Raw genomic sequence first — 25,281 nt, forward strand, 5'->3', positions numbered from 1 at the left:
TGTAGCCCACCAGGCTCCTCTGTCTGTGGGATTTCCCAGGCAAGAATACTGAAGTGGGTTGCCATTTCCTCTGCTAGGGGATCTTCCCGGCCCAGGGATCAAACCTGCGTCTCCTGTGTCTCCTGCACTGGCAGGCAGATTCTTTATCTGCTGAGCCATCATGAAAGCCCAATGTTTTAGGTGAGGGCTCTGAAATGAATGCAGGCTCTTGATCAACTGATTTAGGAATAACTATATAAAACAGCTCAGTCTTTGTTAACATTGCATTTATATATTAGGCTATCTTGGTGTTTTCAAGCATTTGATAAGGTGGACCAGCACTGAAGTTCTGCTTTTGGGAGAGTTTATTTATATTTGGTGAAATGAGAATTTAAAAAAGAACTTTAGAATTAAACCCCTGGTTTCTAGAAAGGGAAGAAAAAGGGCAAGCTAGCACCTTCCATCTTTATCCTTACATCCTGAGCAACCTGCTAAAAGATGATGACCACAGGGGACTTTGTTCAGAAACAAACTGCACCAAATCTCTGGCCTATTTACCTCATTATAGCAAGGGCACTTTCTAATCACACCAACAAATTGCTTCAATGACCGTTTCTAATTTGCTCTTCCTTCAGATACTTTTCTCACTTTTCTCTGTAAAAACTCTACTTCCTTTCATGCCCATTTGCCCTCATGTTGGCACCAGGTCCCCAGCCACCTGCCTTCTCTGTCTTCTCCAGCACATCTCCCCTCCAGGACCCACTAAGAGAAGCTGCTTCAGAGTTCCTGATCATTAACATAATTAACACCTTTTCATTGTGGAAGAGACCGGCAGTCACCTTTCAAGTGCAGCAATTATGGAAATAATCACGCAGATGTGTGGTAATTTCATAGTAACTGTGCACCTATGGCATACTGGAGGAGGCCGGGAGGGTTCCAACCTGCTTGGGTATGCAGTGATGCTAATTAGTGTGATAACTTGCATTTAGGCGGCGCCATTCTGCCCCAGCCACCTAAACCGGTGTACAATTATGTACAATTAACAGTCACCTATAAAGAGTGACAACATTCAGAACACAAGAGCCATCTTTTCAGAAAGGAACACAAGCAGAGGAAAGCTTGGGGACAGGCTGGCATTTCTTTTCCTGGGGAGAAGACGCCCCTGGTGAGTCAGCAGTGATGGGTCAGACATGATATTCAGACTTCTCGCTTCTTCCAGTCTTTTAGGAGATGAAGATGGCACAGATGAAAACTTGGCATGCCTGAGCCTGAGGCTGGAGGGAAAGGTAGATATGCCAGACACCAGAACCCTGCAGGAGGTAAAGTGGTCTGGATAGTTTGGGACGGTCACTCTAGGAAGACACCACTGAACAGGATACACATGGCATTCTGCAGTAAAAGACAAAGCTCCTGTTCCTGCAGAATGGGATGAGAGTTGGGGTTTCACAGCAGCATGCGTAAACAGGAACTGTGTGCACACTTCAAGTCCACAGAGCGATATGGTTTCTGGAGATGGAAAAGCGACCATCAGGGTCACCAAATGACAAACCGTTAGCATCAGCGACAGAGCCAGGCCAGCTCTACTGTCAGACCACAGACGGACAGAGAAGCACATTCACTCTGGCCCCTGTGTTTCCAGAGGGATGCTGGTGAATGAGGCGGCAGACAAAAGAGCCCAGAGAGGTGGAGTGTCTGGAAACCAGCATGCAGCCAGATGAGCAAAGAGGCAGCTCAGAGGAGGAGACGTGAGATGCTGAGAGAGCGGAGATGTTACTGCAGTATACAGAAGTGTCTGCTGTTTCAAGAGGCTGGACGTAGTTTATCTTATTACCAGTTAGATAAGATTCCACTGGTGGAAGTTACAGAGAGGAAGCTGCATAGAAGGTATATATGCAAATCCAACATAAAGTCTTGAAAGATGCTAGGCTTCCGAACACGGGATTTACTCAGACAGAAACTGAACAATCCCTTATGGTTTGTGGGTGGAGGAACTAATCGTGGGCAGAGGTGAGGGTAAGGCTGCCTCTGGGGCTCAGTCAAGGAGAGTGAGGCCTGCAGAGTGGATGGCTAGATGGCGCCGAACAACTGGAAGACCACAGCCATGCTTCTGTGTGGGGGTCAGACACACAGTCTTCCTTGGTTCCCTGTTATTTGATTGCTTTACTTTTTAAAAATTAGCAGAGAGTAAAACGCACTTTCCTGTGACTAGTTCTATGAATTCTGGCATGTAAGTGGCATGTTTACCATCACCACAATCAAGATACAGAGCGAATCCCTCACCAAAGGCAATTGCCTTCTGCCATCCCTTTTCCCAAACCCCGGTAACCACTGATCACTTCCCCATAGCTTTGCCATATTGAGAGTGTCAGATAAACGGAGTCCTACTCTACGGAACCTTTAGACACATTGGCTTCTCTCACTCAGGACAACGCCTCTGAGATGCATCCAAGTGAGAGGCTCTGTGTATCTCCAGTTCAAATTCTTAAGCAGACGATGTTGGGGAACATCCATTGCCTATTTTGCCTACTTTGAAATTTCTGCTTTTTTCAGGTTTTTCAAATTTCTTGCCTTAATCTGGGAAGCAGTGAATCCGGTTTAAGAAAATTATAGTACCTGGTGCCTCTAGTGATCTTTTCTTTCTGAAATCTTTTTCTTTCTGCTGGCGTTCAATTTTAAAGGAAACTGAATTCTAGAAAAATAAAAAACTGTAAAAAACCCATATGCTACAGATCAGTACATATATACATGGATAAGGAAATGAAATTTTTCCTCTACAACTTTTGCCTTTAGAGGAACACACCATTAACAGTTTGATGACTATTATTTACAGAGCATTTCTAAGCTTATTTGGTCATATATATTCGATATTTATAAAAATGGGATCTTACTAAAAATACAGTTGTATAATTCAATACCACAAACATCTTTTCCTAACTATAAGTAGTTCCATCTCATTATTTTTATGTACTGCATGGTAGTCTATTATACAGATGGGCCAACCATTTACATAATAGATGCCCTATTGATGAACATTAGATTATTTTGAAGTTTTCACTAATGCAATGTAACAATAAACACCTTTGTTTATATATCTTAGGATTTAAAACTGTTTGAATGAAAAAATAAAGCTCTTCATAAGGGTATTTACTGGAAGAACACATTAGATTTGAAAAATGGTATTTCATTAAGGAATAAAATACAGAAACAGGAGATTATTACAACATAAGCACCAGAATTAAAGTTCTCTACTTGTACGAGCACGAAGATGTTTCAGATTAATATCAGCTTAATTGGCCTCCTCGCCACAGACCCAGAGGTTCCTCTTTAGACAGTTAAATGCGCTTCTCCCCTGAAGCTAAGAGCTGCTTCCTGCCACCGATTTTACAATCCTGCTGTCACTGAGCTTTCTGGACTCGGTGCATTAGAGTCGATGCCAGAGGTTAGACTTTGCCAGCCCAAGGATGCTCAGCATCTCTTGAAGGCCTGCGTGCCTATTTCCTCCTTGTTCCATTCAGTCGACTTCTGTCTTCTCCCCACATGCCTCCTGGGACTAATTTTGCCTTCCCAAGGAAATTGATCCTATACTGACTTTTTAAAAGTGAGTTTTATGAATTATCGGACAATTGAACACATCTGGACCTTTCCCAAGGCTAGCCACTCTTCACACAGGACCCCAGTTACCCAGGGAATGCTTACTTAGGCAGTTTTTATAGGCAAAACCAGTAAGGTGAGGTCTAACTATTTGCCTACTTGGTCCTACAAGTAGTGGATCATCAAGGTGAGGGGTGACTGGAGAGTTAGAGGCTCAGAGCCAAGTCACAGGCTGGGAGATCCAATTTACCCCCAAGTCATCTAAAAACCCCCAAGAACCCTCCACCCTCAGCACTGTGTGGCTTCAAAGGACTTTCATGCCCACAGCTTCACTTGGGCTCCATTACAATCTCAAGGCATTATAGTCTCTATAGTCTCAGTAGAGCTAAGCCTATGAAAGCAGTTCAGCCACAGCCATGGAAGTAGTCTGGGCTCCTGGGCTTTTATTAAGCCACACTGTTATGCTCACAAAGGTCATAGAGAGATGAGGTGAGGAGGCCACAAGGAGTGGCCCGTCTCTGTCTCTCTCTCACACACACACACTGCAGTTACCCAAAGCCTAAGGAGTCTGCTCATTTTCTCTGTCATACACACACACACACACACATGGGCTATTACTAAACTCGCTAATGAACTCTTTCAGGCACAGCAGCCATTTGCGTGAAAGAAGGGAGTTGCCGCCGGTCTGACTTAGGTAGCTGTCAGTTCTGCAGGTCCGGCCTGCAACCATTCATTAGGGTAAGAGATCTAGCACTGTGTGCCAGGGTGGCAGGGAGCTCCTCTGGGCCAATAGTTGAGAAAATGGCACAGCAGTGATGCATGTAAGGGACTCACCAAGGGAGCAGAAACATTTGGGTGAGTCAGTTCAAACTGGGCATCTACTCCAGGGTTCCTGACAGCTAACCTACTCCAATTAATTACCTGAAGAAAATGGAGTGTTCTTGGGATAATAATGGGTGCCATTATAGAATAAAACTCGACTGTTTAATATTAGTTCCTTGCCTTTAGATCCAGAGGAGAAGGTAAAAACTTGAGGAAGAATGTCTACCTGAGGCTATTCCCATGCTCCTCTTTGCTCTCCATATTCCTAACCCAAGGTTAACAAAAGTGGCACTACATCATTTAGGGTACCTCTGTTTCTCCTTTTTCTATATTAACTTACACACTTTATGTAGTTTATAGAATCAAGGTGAAAATGACCCTTTTCTCTGCAAGCCACTTCCCTCATCATTAATACCTTTGCCAAAACCAGAGGATCTCTAAAGTTATTTGAGACAAATTTCTTAGCATTTTGTTTTATCCACTTGGATTTAATGAGAGTTCCCTAATAATGTAACTGGTCTCTGGTTAACTGTCAATAACTTCAGAGCCTTCTTTAGTACCTTATGAAGAGCAAGTGATGGGTGAGGATTTGTTAATATGGAATGGGTAGATATATGATTAGAAGGAAACACATCATAGTTATAACCAGCAATTTATCTGGGACTATGCTATAATTTTTCTTTCCTCTTAAGCATCTTTCCAAGTTTTCTATAAGATAAAATAGCTTTTAAAGATAAAATGAAATGTAAAAATATATATGCTATAGCAGTACAAGATCATTTTTGTTGTTGTTCAGTCACTCAGTCTTGTCTGACTCTGTGACTTCATGGACTGCAGCATGCCAGGCTTCCCTGTCCTTCCCTATCTCCCAGAATTTGTTCAAAACTCATGTCCATCGAGTCAGTGATACCATCCAACCATCTCAACCTCTGTCGCCCCTTCTCCTCCTGCCCTCAATCTTTTCCAGCATCAGCATCTTTCCCAATGAGGCAGCTTTTTGCATCAGGTGGCCAAAGTATTGGAGCTTCAGCTTCAGCATCAGTCCTTCCAATGAATATTCAGGGTTGATTTCCTTTAGGATTGACTAGTTTGATCTCCCTGCTGTCCAAAGGACTCTCAAGAGTCTTTTCCAGCACCACAGTTTGAAAGCATCAATTCTTCGGCCTTCTATACAGTCAAACTCTCACATCCGTACACTGACTACTAGAAAAACCATAGATTTGACTATATGGACCTTTGTCAGCAAAGTGAAGCTTCCTCTTTTTAATATGCTGTCCAGGTTTAGATCTTGGAATGCTGGATCTTAAAAGCTCATGAGGCTTTCTTTCCACCTACTGGAAATCTGAGCTGGACCACTGTATGGCCTGGAGCATGGGAACAATTCCTCTAGGAAGCAGAGATTCTCCAGCAAAGAGGGAAAAAATAAAATGCAAACCAGCAAGCCAATGTTTCCATTTCAAAGCTGATCAACTCCAGAAGCACCAATGACAAAGACGATCTGGGGGCCACATCAACGTTTATGAATTATTCCAATTAAATATTCAAGTGATTTTAGGAAAAATTCTGGAAAATAGTCAAGTCTGAGCAAGAATCCACTTGATTTCATCATGATTAATGACACTGATATAAAAGGACTGTATGAAGAGCTTCCCGCCTTTTCAATGTCTGTACTGGTCAGAAGCCAGAACTCTCGGCTGCTCAACGGACCAAGCCTACACTGCACTGCTTAGAAGGCCAGATGGTGTAGCAAGCAAGATAAGAACAGTTTAAGATCCCTTCTTTAAGAAGGTTGGCACCAACCTTTAAACCAACTTTAATCAATCTTCAAAACCATTTGCTAGTCATCTCAGCTGAAATTTCTGAAACAAATCTTTTTTTTTTTTTTTCCTTTCTCCAGCAAAGCACTGAAGCACTGAAACCCAGAGGGCAGGCAAATAACACACTTCTGGATGAGTTTCACATGACTGTGATGAATCCAGACAACACGACAAGAGAATCTTTCCTGAAAGTCCCATTGCAGACTGTATCAGAGTCAGAATAAATGGTGAGGATATCACCTGGAAACATTTCGGATCAAGTCACTAAACTGAAACAAGCAGACAAGTGTGACCCGGAAAATTTCAAACTGCAGACTGGCTGCCAGTGGCATCTATGGAAATTACTGTTACCACAGTGAAACCCGATGGTGCACACGGCACAGCAACAGGCCTGCGTTCAGAGATGGGAGCTGGTGATACACAGTCACCACTCATTTCTATTTGTGGCTGTGACAGCTTTTACATCCTTTTCCGTGGAGACGCAGTATCAATCACGGAAACATTAGTGCTGAGAAGCTGGACAGCCAATCAGCACTGGGGGTCTATACTGGGCCTCTAGGGAAAGAGAGTTGAAAACGGCAGATGTTTCATACCCACCTTGGCCTGCATTACTCTCTTTTTAGGGCTTCCCTGGTGGCTCAGATGGTAAAGCGTCTGCCCGCAATGTGGGAGACCTGGGTTCGATCCCTGGGCTGGAAAGATCCCCTGGAGAAGGAAACAGCAACCCACTCCAGTATTCTTGCCTGGAAAATCCCATGGACAGAGAAGCTGGTAAACTATAGTCCATGGGGTCGCTAAGAGTCAGACACGACTCAGCAACTTCACTTTCTTTTCTTTCTAGTATTTTTAAAATTCTGACTTTTTTTTTAATTATAGTTGCTTTATAATGTTGTGTTAACTTCTATTGTACAGCAAAGTCAATCAGCTATATATACACACATATTCCCCCCACCCCAGCTTTTGGGTTTCCTTCCCCTTTAGGTCACCACAGAGCTTTGAGTAGAGTTCCCTGTGATTTCTAGTAAGATCTCATTAGCATTTTACACATAGTATAAAAATCTCAGTCTCTCAAATTCACCCCTCTGTTCCCCCTTGGTATCTATGGGTCCCTTCTCTATGGCTGTGTCTCTACTGCTGCTTGGCAAATAAGATGATCTATGCTGATTTTTTCAGATTCCACATATGTGCATTAATATACAATATTTGTTTTTCTCTTTCTGACTTACTTCACTGTGTGTGACAGTCTCTAGGTTCAGCTATGTCTCTACAAATGACCCAATTTTGTTCCTTCTTATGGCTGAGTATTCCACTGTATATATATACATTACATCTTCTTTATCCACTTACCTGCTGATGGACATTTAGGTTGCTTCCATATCCTGGCTATTGTAAACAGTGCTGCAGAGAACATTGGGGTGCCATGCATTTTTGAATTATGTTTTTCTTCGGGTATGCCTAGGAGTGGGATTGAAATTCTGAAATCTTTCATATCTTACCTAATGATAACTAAGGGTGGGGCCATCTTGCGATTAAATTTTCCTTTTCTTTTTTTTTTGTCTAAAACAGATCCTATAGTTTCCTTTTATCATCCATGCAGTCTGAACTGAACTGCATCTATTCTTCATCTATTTGCTATATAGGATATATAGACCGAGTCAGGATGCTGGTTATTCAGGACAGGCATACCAAGTAAAAAATATGTGTCTGTCTATATTTATTTGTGCTTGTATAAATATATGGTCCAAAGAGAAAAACAGCCCATAAAAAATTCCCCAAAGTCATTATGGAGGTATAATAATTTAGAGCTGAAGGAACCAAGGATATCAGACAGGACACCCTTTCTTTGATTGTAAGTGGCACATCTGGTGGCACCTCAGTGGAGAACATTAAGAATGCAGGCTGCTGGGCACCATGACTAGAGATTGGGATTCGCCTGGTCTGGACTAGGGTCTCATCGACTCTAAAGCAGCTGGGCCATGGACTGGCACTTGGGAACCACTGATCCAAGTGAAATACTTAGTGCCAAGTTATTAAAGCTTTCAGGCCTGGCTTTCCCATTTTAATGGCCAGGTGCTATTTATTATAACATAATAAGATCCTGAGAGGAGAACAGAAGTCCACAGGACAGGCTAACTGAAGAAAACACATACAAAGCGGCAAAACTGAGAGTAGGAGATGGTCACATTTGCAAAATTGCTTCTTCCCCTCTGGTCGGTTATTAGAAGTGTTGCCATGGTGATGGGAAGAGGGCAGAACTAGAGGTTTGTGAAAGGGGTTGCAAATTGGAGAGGGCTTAACCTACAGAAACCTTTGTTGAAATGATCCCTCTGAACTGGGTTGAGAGGCTCTCCTCTCATTTGGAGGTCTATCAAGTCACTAAACATTCTATTAGCCACTGTGTTTCATTCCCCCCATCACACTGGAGGGGCCCAAAGCCTTGGCTACAAAGAAACGGTGTCCTATTTGATATCCTAGCTTCCTTCAGTTCTAAATTCTTGGACTTCCAAGATGACTGGGTTTGTTTTTTTGGTTTTTTTTTTTTTTAATGTTTTTCTGTTTGGACTGTATATTTATATAAGCACAAATAAATACAGACAAATATTCTTTTTTACCTGGTACACCTACTTTAAGCCTCTTTGGAGGCTTCATGCTTGTCTATAAATGTATGTAAGCATGAGCTACGGAGAGCAACACTAATGTGGGCTCTGAGAGTGCTTCTCTGCTACTCTTTTGCTCAACTTCCACACACTTTCCAAATAGGTAGCAGGAAGGCCCCTTGTGTGGCTACATGCCATTTAAACAAAGGAAGAGTCCTGGGTCTTTGAAGAAAGACATGTGAGATGGATATATTAGTATCAGAATGGATTTGAATTTTGTGGAAAAGAAATAACCACAAATAGTTTCTTTAAAGTTTCATGTTTAACTTATGTTTTGATTCACCCTTTGAATGAGGAAAGAAGATTTGAATAAACGGGGAAGAAAAAACTGAATGGGGCTCTGGAATGTCACAGCTGTAGGTGAAAGGGAGAGTCAAAACGACAGCTCATTTCCTAAGGACAGAAATGTTAAAGCAGGACAAAAATTTATAAAGTTGATAGTGAAGGAGAGAAAGGTCTACAAAGGTAAATTGTTATTTACATGAAACTGATAGTTATACACATGAGCGAAACAAAACTTTGATAAATTTAAACTGATTTCTTTAAAGATGCTTTTAACAATGGCACAAGATTCTTTATAATTGTGTTCTTTGCAAGGCAAGTGGTACAAGTAAGTTACAAAAACATAGTAGTTAGTATACTTATTAAGAGTGGAGTTTTACTCCCAGCTAACGAAGTCCAGGACCAGATGGCTTCACAGGTGCATTCTAACAACATTTACAGAAGAGTTAACATGTCTCTTCTCAAACTACTGAGTAATATTTGGGAAGAAGGAATGCTTCTGAGCTCATCCTATGAGGCCATCATCACCCAGACACCAAAACCAGGCAAAGATATCACAAAAAATAAAATTACAGGCCAAAATCACTGATGAAAATAGATGCAAAAATTCTCAAACAAATTTGAGAAAAACAAACTCAACAATACATTAAAAGGATAACACACCACAACCAAGTGGGATTTATTCCAGGGATGCAATACTAATTCAAAATCTGCAAACTGATCAATGTGAATACACATTAACAAATCAAAGAATAAAAACCATATGGTCATCTCAACAGAGGCAGAAAAAGCATTTGACAAAACTCAATATCCATTTATGATAAAGACTCTCTATAAAGTGGGTATAGAAGAAACATATGTCAAATTAATAAAGGCTATGAATGATAAGCCCATAGCTAACATCATACTCAACTGTGAAAAACTGAAAGCATTTCCTCTAAGATCAGGAACAAGACAAGGATTCCCACTCTTGTCACTTTTATTCAACACAGAACTGAAAGCCTTAAGAATCAGACAAGTAAAAAGAATCCAAATTAGAAAGGAAGAAGTATAACTGTCCCTACTTGTAGATGATATGAGGGTATATATAGACAATCCTAAAGATCCTACCAGAAAAATACTAGAAGTCATCAGTGAATTCAGCAAAGTTTCAGGGTACAAAATTAATACACATAAATCTGTGGCATTTCTACATTAAGGAGGCACTATCAGAAAGAGAAATTAACAAAAAACCCTTTTACCTCGTTGCAGCCAAGAAAGCAACATGGGTCACCAGCACCTCTACTGGAGCCATCCGAGAAAATTCGGCCAGGGTTCTCGCTCTTGCCGGGTCTGCTCAAACCGGCACAGTCTGATCCGGAAATACGGCCTCAATATGTGCCGCCAGTGTTTCTGCCAGTATGCGAAGGACATCGGCTTCATTAAGTTGGACTAACCAAACTTCCTTAGATGGCTCATCCAGCACATCAACCTTAGGCAGAAATAATACTAGCTCTTTGTATATAAAATAAAAGTTTTCAAAACTTCAAAAAAAAAAATCCCATTTACAATCAGATCAAATAGAATAAAATACCCATGAATAAATCTAACTAAAGAGGTTAAAGACATATACTCTGAAAACAGACATTACTGAAAGAGATTGAAAAAGACAAACAGAAGAAAAGGTATGCCACGATCACTGACTGGAAGAATATTGTTGAAATGCTAGTACTACACAAGGTAATTTACAGATTCAGTGGAATCCCCATCAAAATACCAATGACATTTTTCACAGGACTAGAATAAACAATTCTGAAATACATATGGAAACACAAAAGACTCAGAAGAGCCAAAACAATCTTGAGAAAGAATAAAGCTGGAGGCATCATGCTCCCTGATTTCAAACTACACTACAAAGCTACAGTCATCAAATCAGTGTGGCACTGGCACAAAAACAGATATATAGATGATTGGAATATAATAGCTCAGAAATAAACCTGCACTTACATGGGCAATTAGTCTACAACAAAGGAGGCAAGAATATACAATGGGGAAAACATAATCTCTTCAATAAACGGTGCTGAGAAAACTGGACAGCTACATGAAAAGAAGCAAATTTGACTATTTTTTCTTCACTGTATACAAAAATAAACTCAAAATGGATTAAAAACTTAAACATAAGACCTGAAACCATAAAACTTCTAGAAAAAAACACAGGCAGTATGCTCTCTGACATTGGTCTTAGCAATATTTTTTAGAAATGTCTACTTGTGCAAAGGAAACAAAAGCAAAAATAGACAAATAGGATTACATTAAACCAGAAAGCTTTTGCAGAGCAAAGGAAACTATCAACAAATGGAAAGGCAGCCTACTGAATGGAGGAAGATATTTGTGAAGAATATATCTGATAAGGAGCTAATATCCAAAATAAAGAAAGAACTCATACAATTCAACACTCCAAAAAACTTCCAATAAAAAATGGGTAGATCTGAATTTTAGATCTGAATAGACATTTTTCCAAAAAAGATGTACAGATGGCCAGCAGGTACATGAAAAGATCAACATCATCAGGGAAATGAAAATAAAAACCATGAGATACTATCTCACACCTGTTAGAATGGTTATTATCAAAAAGACAGCCAATAACAAGTGTTGGCAAGGATGTGGAGAAAAGAGAACCCTCATGCATTGTTGGTGGGAATGTAAATTGGTGCATCCACTATGAAAAACAGTATGGAGATTCCTCAATAAAACTAAAAACAGAAATACAATACAATCCAGCAATTCCACTACTGGGTCTTTATCCAGAGAAAACCAAAACACTAATTTCAAAAGACATATGCATCCCTATGTTCACCACAGCATTATTTACAATAGTCAAGATACACAAGCACCCTAAATGCCCACTGATAAATGAATAAAGAAGATGTGATACGTAGACACACACCCACATGTGCTCACACACAGACATACAGTGGGATATTACTCAGCTGTAAGAAGAATGAAATCTTGCCATTTGTGACAATACGTATGAACTGAGAAGGTATCATTCCAACCGAAGTCAGTCAGGTAGAGAAAGGAAAATACTCTATGATTTCACCTATATGTAAAATCTAAGGAAAAAATGACTTAACAAAATAGAAACAGACCTATACGTACAGAGAACAAAGCTAGATTCCAGAGGGGAAGGAGGCTTGGGGGGGAGGGTGGTTAGGAATTAAGAGGTACAAACTTTCAGTTGCAAGATAAACAAGTCAGGGGTATGATATGTACAATGAGGAGAATATGGTCAATTATTATGTTATGTCTTTGTAAAAAAATAATTTTTTAAAAGACAGCAAAAAAAAACAAAGTAAGAGGGAGTTTTAAATTAGCTGAATTTGAGTTAGGAACCAAGGCTTGGAGCATATAATGCTGGTTGCCTTCAAAGATGATCTGAGTGTAAAGAGTCACATTTCAGGACCAGGGACACAGTAGGACTGATGCCTTCAGTGACTCTGAATACTTATCAATCTCTATTTTATTTAATAAATAAATTATTTAAGAAAGTTAATAAATTTCTTTTATTTATTAAATAAATAAGTAGTTAGATGAGTATACCTTCATCTTCATATTATCACTAAGTTTAATGGGATTGGAAATTACAAAAATATTTCTTAGTGTTAGCTGATGTTTCTTGGGGACAGACTAAAAAAATACAAGAAACAGTATCGTAAACTGAAATACTTTTTCCCTTCTGTAAAGAAGTTACAACCACTAATGACAGAAAATGTAAGAAAATTACAGCCTGTAAGGTATATAAGCAAAGGACTGTTTTGTTAAGGAGTACTGTGCATAATGCTGACCTACACCACAGAAGTTAGTGATGACGAACCAGGCGTGTCCTGGAGGCGCAAGGGATCTAAGACTGCTGTATGTCACACATGTGAGGACAGAAGGGAAGTGAAAGTTGCTCCATGGAATTTTCCAGGCCAGAATACTGGAATGGGTAGCCATTCCCTTCTCCAGGGGATGTTCCCAACCCAGGGATCGAACCCAGGTCTCCCACATTGTAGGAAGATTCTTCACCATGTGAGCCACCACGGAAGTCTAGGAGTACTGGAGTGGGTAGCCTATCCCTTCTCCAGTGGAACTTCCCAATCCAGGAATCAAACTGGGGTCTCCTGCATTGCAGGTGGATTCTTTACCAGCTGAGCTGCAGAGCTGCATGGTGTACACGTAAGGACAGAAAGGATGATTTGGTCTTTGAATAGCACACAACTTTCTTGTCTGAAATTATTTATTTTAGATATTTTTTAAATGTCCATTCAAAGCTTCTCAAGCAATATGGGGAAAAAAAGGAACCCATACAAAAAATGGTCTAATTCTTGTAAAGAAATATTTCACCAGAAAATTAGAGGGGGTGGGGGGAACACCCTGTAAGCCTGTTCTAGAACAAGGCAGACAGAGAAAGAGAAAGAGACAGGAAGGCAGAGAGAGAGGAAGCGAGAGAGAGAGGTAGGGAGGCTGAGGAGAGAAAGAGATGCTATAAGGAGACAAGAGGGAACCACTTCTGCCAGCTGACTGCAGAGCATTTGCCACAAAAATGGTGAGCCTGTCCTCCACCCAGACTCCCTCAGCTCTCCAGGGAGGCCAGGCAGGGAAGGTGAGTGGGAGAATCAGGGCTCAGCTCCCTCCCCTGCAACCCTCAGAGTACCAGCCTCAGGCACTCCCAGCAGGACCCCAGTACCAGGAAAACCCCCACAATAAGGAAACTGCCTCTGGAGGAAGATACTTTCTGTCCAAAAGAAAAAGAGCTCTGGGAAAATAACATGCAGTAAGGGGTCCTCCTTAAGTTTAAAGCTGGTAAGAAAACATACCAGAAAATGAAGGTGAGAGAACTTCAACTCCCTGGAACATTCTCCACTGTCCCTAGGGTTCAGCTGACGGAGCTGTCAGGGGAGTGTCCTATGGATGTGGGTCCCCTGTTGCTTCTGAACAAGCAAGAAGCCACTTCTACCAGCTCTCAAGAAGGAGTCAATGCACTGAAGGTTTCAGAAGTCAGCTTGCTGGTACAGTCAGGTGTGGGGCTGGAGGCGAAACTATTGCATCCCAAAGCCACTCTACAGATGCCTGTGGGCTGCCCCTTCTTTGGCCAGGCTGCTAACTCCCCCAGGTTAGGTTCCTAGCGTTTGTACTTACAGAGCCTGGCGATGGGTGGGCCAGGCAGGGTGGGGTCTCCAGGCAGACCACTAGAGGGCTTTTTCTAAAGATCTTACTCATTTTATTACATATGAAAAGTTGTCCTGCATTAATTATACCCTGATATGTACCGAACAATGATGGCTGGATAAAGTCTCTCCCATTATTATCAACATTACAGAATTTGAAACGAGGAGGAAACATGGTGGTTGAAGAATAATGACCCTTGCTAAAGGAGCCTTCAAACCGAACTGCTGCTGCTGTTCAGTCGCTAAGCCGTGTCTGACTCTTGGCAACCCCATGGACTGAAGCACGCCAGGCTTCCCTATCCTTCACCATTTCCTGGAGTTTGCTCAAACCCATGCTCATTGTGTGAATGATGCCATCCAACCATCTCATCCTCTGTTATATCGTGATTTTTTTTCCCTCATCTTTAAATTTCTGGTTTTCAGGCATGTTATGTCCATAATAAAAAATAAAACTGACATTGTTTTGACAGACTCTCTGTAGAGGCTGGAGGCGGGGGAGGGGATCAGGAATAAGCACGGCGTTCACCCCGCTCTGCTGCTGGTAGGGCCTGGGTGAAGAAGGGGGCTCCTCACTTTCCCTGTTCCAGGGGGTGGGGATGGGAGAAGGGCTGATATCTGAGGGCAGAGCAACACCAACTACCCTTTCCAGGACAGGAAAAAGTACACACACATACACATACACGTGCACAGATGCAAGCACATCGTGTACACGCATGGAACTGTGAGGTCTTGAGACCCAGAATTCACCACCATTATCAGCACCGACAGCGAAAACTGCACCATACTTTACAGTCGACAAGTCCCCCTTCACACGATGTCCTCATTTCATAAAGGTGGAATTATCGAAGCCACTTAGTCTGTCTCAACCCAGAGCGCCAACCCAAATCTGGTTCCTCTCCCGCTGTCTGGGCTCCGGGCCCAGCCCCCCAAGTTTGCCATCCTAAAAGAAACCCTAGGATCTCTAGCAGCTCTGAGAGCCTGATTACTAGGGGTCATGGAGAGCCACAGGGAGAACAGGGGAATCTCTGAAAACCTGGGGGAAAGCTGATGCGGGTTCACGGTCCCCCACCCTCCCTCCTCTCAGAGGCAGAGAGGTTTCTCAAATGGAACAAAGAAATTTCTTTGCCAAGAGAGCTTTTATGTTCACCTTTGAAAGAGCATTTCTGCTTCTCCAGAAACAGCCCATCAGAGGAGCACCTTCTTTGAAAGGGAGGAAGTAAACAAGAAGAGAGACAGTCTCTGGGGCCCCGGTTTTGCTCCAATAGGATCTGAGTGCCTCGAATCAGGGGTATCTGCCCCTGGAATTCCAGTTTCTTGCCCCTGACTACATCCAGGGCTGCAGAAGTGGCAGAAGGGCACCAGAACACATTCTGCTGCTCAGAGATTGAGCTTTGAACATTCTAGCCATGATGGGGAAAGAACCATTATAGCACCCCCAGGATGTATATGGAAATTCCCAGATGCTTGAACAAAAACACCAGATCTTGTCTGGCAGAACCAACACAATACTGCAGAGCAATTATCCTTCAATTAAAAATAAATACATTGAAAAAAAAAAAACACACCAGATCTTAATTCCTGGATTACATGGGCTCCTCAGGATTGGCCTTGCCCATGAGGAGCTAGCTGTCTTGATCTGAACACATTCCTCATGAGCTTGGCTACATATTTCCTCTACAGCTCACCTCTCTGTTTAAAACTTGAAGACTGCTGTTAAAATACCCATGTGACCTGATGGAATAATAATTAGTCATTATGAATGAAATCCCAGTTGCCTGGACATTAGGAAGCCCTGCAGTGCCCAGGGGGACTCCAGGGCAGAGGGACCATGTGCTCTGGAGAAGCTGGGGGTGCCTGCAGTCAGCTGGCCTAAGTCTCCAAGGGACACTGCCAGTGCTCTACCCAACCCCCCGGGGCTCTTTTCCCAGCTCTGCAGAGCCCCTCCCAGCCCGCACTCCCAGAGGGTGGTGAGTGCCTAGGAGTCATGTGCCACAGGATGGCTCTTGCCAGTGACTGACTGACTGGAGGGCCACGGATGAGAGCCCAGTGCCCCAGTCTCAAATGGGGACAAATTCAGGTGCATAAATAACATTCGGTGTCCCCTGTGAAATGAGGATGGACCACCCCACCATCAGAGCTCTGCCTGAGATCCCACTGTTGTCCACCTTTCTCCCCTTCCCCATCCTGGGCCTCCCAACCCCTTACAGGTTTCTCCAGGGAGCACTCTCAATGAATTCCTTGTACCAGCATCCCCACCTCAAAGCTAGCTTGTGAAGGACCCACCCTAAGACAGAGTTCCTGACTGCAAAGGACTAGTGGAACAGGGCAACACAACCAATCCCACTCTTCAATTTTTGATTGGGCACCAGTTCAGTTGCCCCTGAGAGCAAACGTGCTCAGCTGCTCAGTCACGTTTGACTCTTTGTGACCCCATGGACGGGAGCCTGCCAGGCTCCTCTTCTCCAGGCAAGAATACTGGAGTGGGTTGCCATCCCCTCCTGCAGGGGATCTTCCCAACCCCAGGATCCAACCCACATCTCTTACATCTCCTGGATTGGGAGGCAGGTCCTTTACCTCTAGCGCCTTTAGAATAAAGGTGGGAATTATATTTTGAATTTAGAATTCTCCGAGCAGCTAAAGGAAAACAGCTTTGTCGACACAGCAGCTTTGCTTACCAGCGAATTTAATCACATTCAGAGCTCAAGATCCATCTAGTGCGGTTGCTTAACTCTTGTGGGCAATGGGGCTGGGAATGGCTGCTGTTGTCTCAAAGGTGATTAATATTATTTGCATAAATTTGTAGAGGCACTTATCACAAAGTCTCCACCTAAGCAGTGCATGAAAATCAGCATAATATTAACCAAAAGAGGAAATTAAAAAAGAAAATGTCACCAGAAATTTCAGCTTATCAATCTTCATTCCTCCCCTTTTAACACTGTTTCACTGCTGCTTGTATCATATTTGCATAATTAAATTGCTGGGAGCATGTGTTTTAATTTGGATGGAAAGTATATATTATTTCTACTGTGTAAAAATTATTTGATGTTTGGGTGAGTTTTTAATGCTCACTCTTCAAATTACTAAAGGCAGAAAAATAGTTTTGTTCTTCTGTTCTTTTTTTTTCTTTCCCATAACCTATTTGACCATGAGGTACTCAGATACTGCTAGAAGCTTGCAAGTACAGAAGTAAGGCCAAAGTAAGGCAAACAGGCCTCAAGGTGAGAGAGTGTGTGTGTTGGGGGGTGGGGGGGCGGTGCCTGGGTCAGCCTGCCCACTCCCCAGGCTCTTATTTCAGTTTTGTCATGAGTCAGCTGTGTGACCTTGGAGTAGGCAGTCATTTCTCTCTTTCTCATTCATTCATGCATCCATTCAAGAAATATCTACGGGGGACTTCCCTGGTGGTCTAGTGGTTGAGAATCCACCTTGCAACGCAGGGAACACCGGTTCAATCCCTGGTCCAGGAAGATCCCACATGCCATGGGGCAACCTAAGTCCGAGCACTGCAGCTACTGAAGTCTGTGTGCCCTGGAGCCCGTGCTCTGAGACAAGAGAAGCCACCACAAGAAGCAGCCTGACCACCGCAACTACAGAGCAACCCTGCTTACTGCGACTAGAGGAAGCCCGTGCACAGCAACGAACACCCATCACAGCCAAAAATAAAAATAAAAAAAAAACCTACTGATATGTACTCTGAATCAACAAGTGGTTGACTAGATCTACACTGTGATACAGTAGTGACTAGCCACATGTGGCTTTTAAAGTATAAATCTAAATTAATAAAATTAAATAACACCTAAAACTCAGTTCCACTAGACACATATGGAGCTCAAGAGCTACATATGACTAGTGGCTGCTGTATTGGGCAGTATAATATAGAGCTTTTCCAATTGCAGATTATTCTACTCGACGCTGCTGAACTACGTGACCACTCAATGTCTTTTTATCTCAAATGTTCTCTGATTAAAATGATGGGAAAATAAGCCCAAGTTCATAGTGGTAACCACTTGTGCAAGACTGGAGCTTCTGCTGTTTTCTAGGTGTTCACTGGAGCCTTTTATAGAACTGGGTGGATTGAGGGGGAGATAGGAGACAGAGGGACAAGCTTCCCGTCGTGAAGGACATCAGAGCCAGGAGAGGAGACACACACGGGCACAAACAGTACACGGCAAGTGGGGGTAAGAGCGTGGTTCCTAAGCTGAGGACAGGACCAGTCTCCTCAAACTTCCAGATGGAAGTCTGGCTGTTGAGTCATCGTACGTGGGAACATCCCAGACTGGTGTCACGAGTGGCAGTCCCTTTGGATTAAGAGCCTATCTGTTCTCCAGCATGTGAGCCCTTAATTCTCCCGTGAGTGCCATGGTTATACCATGAAGATGTTAGGATCCTTCAGCATCGGCAGCTGTGTTTCAGAATAAGCAGCAAAAGAGGAACGAGGAGACTGATATGTGCTTGTCTTCTGTGGCCAGGCCCTGCGATGGTGTGACAGTTTACATTATGTTCAACAACTGTTCACTGGGCCTTGGCCACGTGACTTGACTTGGCCGATGGAATGTTAGGGAACGCGACAGAGGCAGAGGCCAGGAATGTACTCAGATGGTTGCGTTTGGTCTTTCATGATTCTGCCACTGCCAGGAGGAGGCCTTGTTCAGACCGGTCCACTGGCCATGAGGAATGGAGCAGGGCTGATCCAAACTGTGGGCTGCGCCAGACCTAGCTGAGTCTCAACTAGATCAGAGAAACCCAGATGACTTGCAATCTCGTGGTCAAGAAACAAATGCTTATTGATGCAATGCTACAGAGTTCTGCAGTGGTTTGTTGCATTATTGCCCTGTGCGTTACTGTCTTAATATGTGGCCATTACAGATGGTGACCAGAGGGCTAGGCCTGGTTCAGAAAAAGTACTACAGAGAAAGTACTGTGACTTTGTTTCGAAGCTGCAATCTTTGGAGAAGCTGGCCTAGCGGCACCCCTGATGAAAACAGATGGGGGGGAAATACGGATAACCACAAGTTTACCTCCACCATGGAAACCTGCCCGACTCAGAACAGCACCCTACAGAGAGGAACCCTGACGCTGGGGCCGTCACTAGCGCTGTATCATGACTGATTTCACGACTGCACAAAAACACAAGTGCCCAGGTCATCCTCACTGAGCACACTCCATGCCTCTACCGTCGATTCCTCATACCTGAGAGGGTGGGGGAAACTTCGAAGACAAGCTCATCCCTCAAATCCCCATTTCCTCTTTTCTCTTGCACCAATGTTACCATCAGACATTCTAGGGATTGCATCACAAGTGCAAAGTCGTGTGAGACTTTGCACCCAGGAGAACAGAAATGCATGAGCGGCAGACACGAGTCACCCTCCTCGCTGGCCCTGCATTCCATGATCCGCTCCCAGTGGGGCAGGCACCCCTCTCATCTCTGCCCTCGGACTCAAGGCTACTCTTCCTGAGGGTCATGGGAGGAAGTGGGCTACATCTTCAGGTGGAGGCTAACGGGAAAAGGCCAAGACCTAAAGCACCTATAAGATCACCTGAAAGAAGAACATTCCCTAAGCCATTCAGAAACAAGTTTCACTATCTTAAGAACCAAGAAAGCACAAAAATTGAGCAGATGTGTTAAATCAAGTAATTTTTGGAGGAAAAATGCAAACCTGTTTTTTAAAATGGTGGATGAAATAGAAGAAACTGCCAGAATGGTTTAATATGTCTCTCTGCCTCCATTTAGGCTCTTGGTCACCGCTGAGTACAGGACCGTAGGAGGAGTGGATGTTAACGAGGTGAAGGTTCACAGTCAGGTTTCCAGGTGCACTTTCGTGCATGGGGACAGGCCAGTACAGCCAGTCGTATCAGAAACAGCCACAGGGCGCTCCCATCCAGGGGCAAGGGACAGGCGTGGACAGGAGAAGGTCGCCCGGGACACTGGCACGCCTGCACGGCAATCTAAAGCTTCCATTTCGACTTGCTGCCGAGCTGAGGCTTCTAACAGACCTTCCTTGTCTGTGATGCCATCAAAGCTGATTCAGAGGCCCCTGATAATTAGAATGTTGCTACTCTGATTAGAGCTAAAGCCATATAAGAAATACGCAAGCAGCCTAATAAAGAGGCAGAGGAACAAAAAGCAAACCACCGACAAGCTGTGGTCTTGTTTCAATTTGCATCCTACGAGTTCTGGTCGCACAGTAGTCATCTATAACGATGAATGTGCTTCTGCCACCTTGCAGCCTCTTCCACAGCCAGGAGCTAATTATCTTTTTCTTTCCCACTGGGAACCCCAGGAGAAGATTACTGATGGGACGGAAAAGGGAAGCGAGGAGCCGCAGCAGGGCTCACGTGCCCTTCTCTTCACTTTTACAGTTTACGTGATAAACAGTGACTCAGACATTGGAGAAGGAAATGGCAACCCACTCCAGTGTTCTTGCCTGGAGAATCCCAGGGACGGGGGAGCCTGGTGGGCTGCAGTCCATGGGGTCGCACAGAGTCGGACACGACTGATGCGACTTGGCAGCAGCAGCAGCGACTCAGACTGCACTTTGGGCATCTTTAGGTTAGCTTATATATGTGTATGAATGTAAACGTATTTATATATTTTACACTTTAAACAAGAGAATATTGGTTAATGTGCAAGTCTGATAAGCTTCTATATACTTGCCCACGTGTATTCTTTATTATAACAGCACTGCAGCAACTGTTGAGGTTGGTCGGGCAAGCTCGGGTAGAGGGTAAACCTGACTTCAAGCAGCTCATCAGAACAATATTAATGCTGAAAGTATCCCTCTTCCTGTTCATACAAGAGAGAGATGGGAGTGGGGGTGGGGGAAGAACCTGCAGGGATTGCAGGAGGGCAGCCCTGGGGCTTTCTGGTGATTTGGGGAAGCCCAGAGACCCTCAGTGTCCCTACACAAAGCACAGGCCTGACCCAACCATCTCGAGAGGAAGCAAGGAGGGTCCAGTGGGCACCTGTGTCTGCAGACGGTAATCCTTCAGCCAGGGCGCCTGTGACCCACGGCAGCCTCCTCACTCAACCGCCTGGACCCACCTGCTGGAGGCCCCTGCTCCCCGCTGACCCCGCGGTGTGTGCTCAGGAGCTGCCCTGAGCGGGTTCCGCACACTTGGTTGCATATGACTTGCACCCTTGTCATATGTTTTCTCATGCTGTAGTTTTCGTAACTCAGTTCAAAGCTCTCTTCCCCACCAGGCTGTGAGCTCCTTGGAGGTGAGGGGATTTTTTTTTTTTTTATTTTTAAACCTGAAACACTGTATTAGTTTTGCCAAACATCAAAACGAATCCGCCACAGGTATGTAATATCATGTATGAAACGAGTTGCCAGTCCAGGTTCAATGCACGATACTGGATGCTTGGGGCTGGTGCACTGGGACGACCCAGAGGGATGGTGTGGGGAGGGAGGGAGGAGGGAGGAGGGTTCAGGATGGGGAGCACATGTATACCTGTGGCGGATTTTTTTTTTTTTAACTGATGTTTTATTCCTAGTACCTGGCTCACTCTCTTGCAGACTTTCAATTCTCCTTCTCACTCCCCACTTCATTCTTTCCTCCATGCTTCCGCCCTCCCTCCCTCTCGATCACTGAGTGTCTGCTATGTACAGTCCACACACTCTGATAACTGCTGGTGGATGTGAATAGCACAGTTCATCAAAGACCATCCAGTCTATGTGCCAAAACAAAGCACAATCATGCCATGAAATGTTACTGGGGAAGACAAAGATGTTACCTGATCTTGGTTAGAAAAGACTGCAAAGTGAGCCTGCAGAGACAGGAGAGATTTGCCAGGGGAAAAAGGTGAGCACGGGAGCGGGGGCTGGGAGGGGACACAGCTCCAGGGATAGGGAATGCCTCAAGGGTGAGCAAGAGTCTGGCCAGCGAGGAGAGCTATCAGGGTCCAGAAGAGCCGCAGTGAGAGTACGAGGAGGGTTAGGGCAGAAGTCAGAGGGACTTCTCAAGCCAAGCTCAACACTCCAGAGTTTATCCGGAGCGCACTGGGGACCTGCCAATGGGCTTTCAGCAGGGAAGGAAGGTGTTTTCATGAGGTGATCAATCAGTGCTTACCAAGTGGGTCATCTGATTCACCGAGGACATGCTTTCACTGGGATGGTCCTTGTCACCTTCAACGTGACACGCCACTCAAGTCTGGACACATTATGACATCAGGATTTAATTTTACCGGCTTCTCCAAAGTTCCTATTGTCTCTTTCTTGTACTTGTCACACAATTAACACTAGATTTCCTCTTTCACAGCATTAATCCCATCCTTTCTGGCTACTGAAGTCCTTGGTCCTCCTCCTCTCCAGGAGGTGAGCTCTGCAAGCACCCACTCAGCGCTTCTACGAGTGCTCAGACACGGGGCTGGGGAGAACAAGTCATTCCTCAGTCGTTCAGTCGTGTGCAACTCTTTGTGACCCCATCGACTGCAGCACGCCAGGCTTCCCACTTCACCATCTCCCGGAGTTTGCTCAAACCCATGCCTATTGAGTCAGTGATGCTATCCAACCATCTGCTCCTCTATCGTCCCCTTCTCCTCCTGTCCTCAATTTTTCCCAGCATCGGGGCAGGAGGCGCCTCTATACCAGATGTGGGGAGGGAGCAAGGGTGCCTGAAATGGCATTAAACTAAGCCTGAATCTTGCCACTGAATGATTTCCAGCTTAGATTAGTATTTTCAAGCTGATGTTCATTTTCATCGTGGATGACTTTTCATAATAACTGCAAAATGAATAAGGAATAAGAACATTTTCATGTATGCTGTGGCAAATAACTCTCAGGTAAAACATGACAAGCAGCGATGCTATATCCCTGAGTTCTCTTCTTCTAAAATAATTCACTTTAAAAGCCATGTCCCCAGGGTTTTGGAGTACACAGCAGTGAACCTGACGAGAGAGTGAGCCAGTTGTGTGAATCGGGGGCTCTGTCACGTATACTCATTGTCTTTTCTGATGAGCTTCCAACTATTCTCATGGCTTAAAAATAACCTATAATACATGAGTCATTACTCGGGATTATCTTCAAAGAATTCCAATTACAGAATTTAGTCACTGGAATCTCCCCCTTTTTAGACATAGGAACAAGTATCTAGGCAAAAAAATACAAAATCATAGGATTCACAAGTCAAGATTTATACTTTTCTTTTTTTTTTAATAGAACAGGCGCTAAATAAAAGTCTCATTCCCTGCAGCTCTAGCTGAGTTCAAAGGCACACTGTACCAGCTTTAAAGTTTATCCCAGGAATAGACGCAAAGTTACACTTGTTCTAACTAGCCTTGCTGTGTGTCTGTTGCTTTCAAGTCCTTAGCATACTAAATGCTTCTTCAGTTTTGGACAAATCATAAAATAAAAATATTTCTAACTGTGCATATTTCTAGTTTAGAGTTCATGGTCTAAGGAAAAGGGAGACCCTAACAGCCTATATTGGCTTCCCTGGTGGCTCAGATGGTAAAAAGTCTGCCTGTAATGCATGAGACCCAGGTTTGATCCCTGGGTTGGAAAGATCCCCTACAGAAGGAAATGGCAACCCGCTCCAGTGTTCTTGCCTGGAAAATCCCATGGATGGAGGAGCCTGGCAGTCTTGGCAGGCTACAGTCCATGGGGTCACAAAGAGTTGGACATGACTGAGTGACTAACATACATCCTTTGACAGCCTATAACGTTGCAGGAAACAACACAGATAGTTTCCCTGGCTCTCAAAACGTCAAGAGGCAGTCAAGCTGCTGCCAACTGAGGCTCTGATTCATCTGGCCAACTTCATTCTTCCTCTTCTCTTTCACGTACTCAACACTCATCTAGAAAGGGAAACCCTCCTACACGGTTGGTGGAAATGTAAATTGGTATAGCTACTATGCCCAACAGTATGGAGGTTCCTTAAAAACCACATGATCCTGCAATCCCACACCTGGGCATGTATACACACACACACAACAGAAGAAATCAATGAACTCATGCCATCTGCAGCAACATGGATGGACCCAGAGATCATCATGTCAAGTGAAGTAATTCAGACAGAAAGACAAATATCATGAGATATCACTTATACACAGAATCTAACAATTCCATGTGCAAGTGATACAAATGAACTTATACAAATGATATGATTTGAACTTATTTGCAAAACAGAAATAGACTCCCAGACATAGAAAACAAACTTATGGTTACCAAAGGGGACTGGGAGAGCAGGAGGGATAAATTAGGGATTTGGGATTAACAGATACATACTAATGCTTGTATATATATAAATAGATAAACAAGGGCGTACTGTATAGCATAGGGAACCTTATTCAATATCTTGTAATAACATATAATAGAAAAGAATCTGAAAAAGTGTGTGTGTGTGTGTGTGTGTATATATATATATAATTGAGTCACTTTGCTATACACTTGAAACACTGTAAATCAACTATATTTCAATAAAAACATTAAGAAAACCTCCATCTAAAACTTCCTTCTCTTCCCTATACATGGATCTCCCTTCTCTGCCTCCACATTCTTGCTCATGCTCTTCCTGTCTCTGGAAGGCTCCTCCTTCCATATCTGCATGTCTATACCATACACGTATATATCAGACTCTTCTCTGATACCACCTTCTCTAAGCAGCCCTAGTATCTCCAGGAAAAAAAGGAGGCCCTTCTCCCAAAGGAATCATCCCAGTGCATACATGTTGCCCTGCTCCTGCCATCTACTCTGGGCTCACTGAGGGCAGCATAAATACAAGGTAATCCCTAGTGTAGAGCTTGACTTATAACAGGCATTAGAATCTGTTCCCTACATGAGCAGTACGGTATTAGAAAGTCATGAACAGGCAGATTTGCTGATTCAATAAACTAAATGGATCAAAAGGAGGTGAAAAGAAGAAAAGGATGGGGCATATCTGGGAGACCAGAGGATCCCTGGGGGTCAGGCCATGCCAAGGGCAACAGAAGATGGAAGGCTGAACTAC

The 25,281-nt window shown here is 43.7% G+C and overlaps 2 protein-coding genes across 7 annotated transcripts in view; one reads left to right on the forward strand and one right to left on the reverse strand.

Moving 5' to 3' along the window:
- ULK4 (unc-51 like kinase 4) overlaps window positions 1-25,281 on the reverse strand; it is a 505,777-nt gene that overhangs the window by 62,457 nt on the left and 418,039 nt on the right. The gene's annotated exons all lie outside the window — the stretch shown is intronic.
- LOC102394888 (40S ribosomal protein S29-like) lies at window positions 10,324-10,686 on the forward strand. Its single transcript, XM_044933746.2, has one exon. It carries the CDS (start codon window positions 10,413-10,415, stop codon window positions 10,581-10,583), a length of 171 nt encoding a protein of 56 aa, XP_044789681.2. The 5' UTR covers window positions 10,324-10,412; the 3' UTR covers window positions 10,584-10,686.

This window comes from Bubalus bubalis, chromosome 21 (genome assembly GCF_019923935.1).
Source record: "Bubalus bubalis isolate 160015118507 breed Murrah chromosome 21, NDDB_SH_1, whole genome shotgun sequence".
In the NCBI taxonomy this organism is placed as follows: domain Eukaryota; kingdom Metazoa; phylum Chordata; class Mammalia; order Artiodactyla; family Bovidae; genus Bubalus; species Bubalus bubalis.

Bases quoted from the DNA above. Each gene is read 5' to 3' on its own strand.
- LOC102394888 (XM_044933746.2), top strand. From the start codon at position 10,413: ATGGGTCACCAGCACCTCTACTGGAGCCATCCGAGAAAATTCGGCCAG.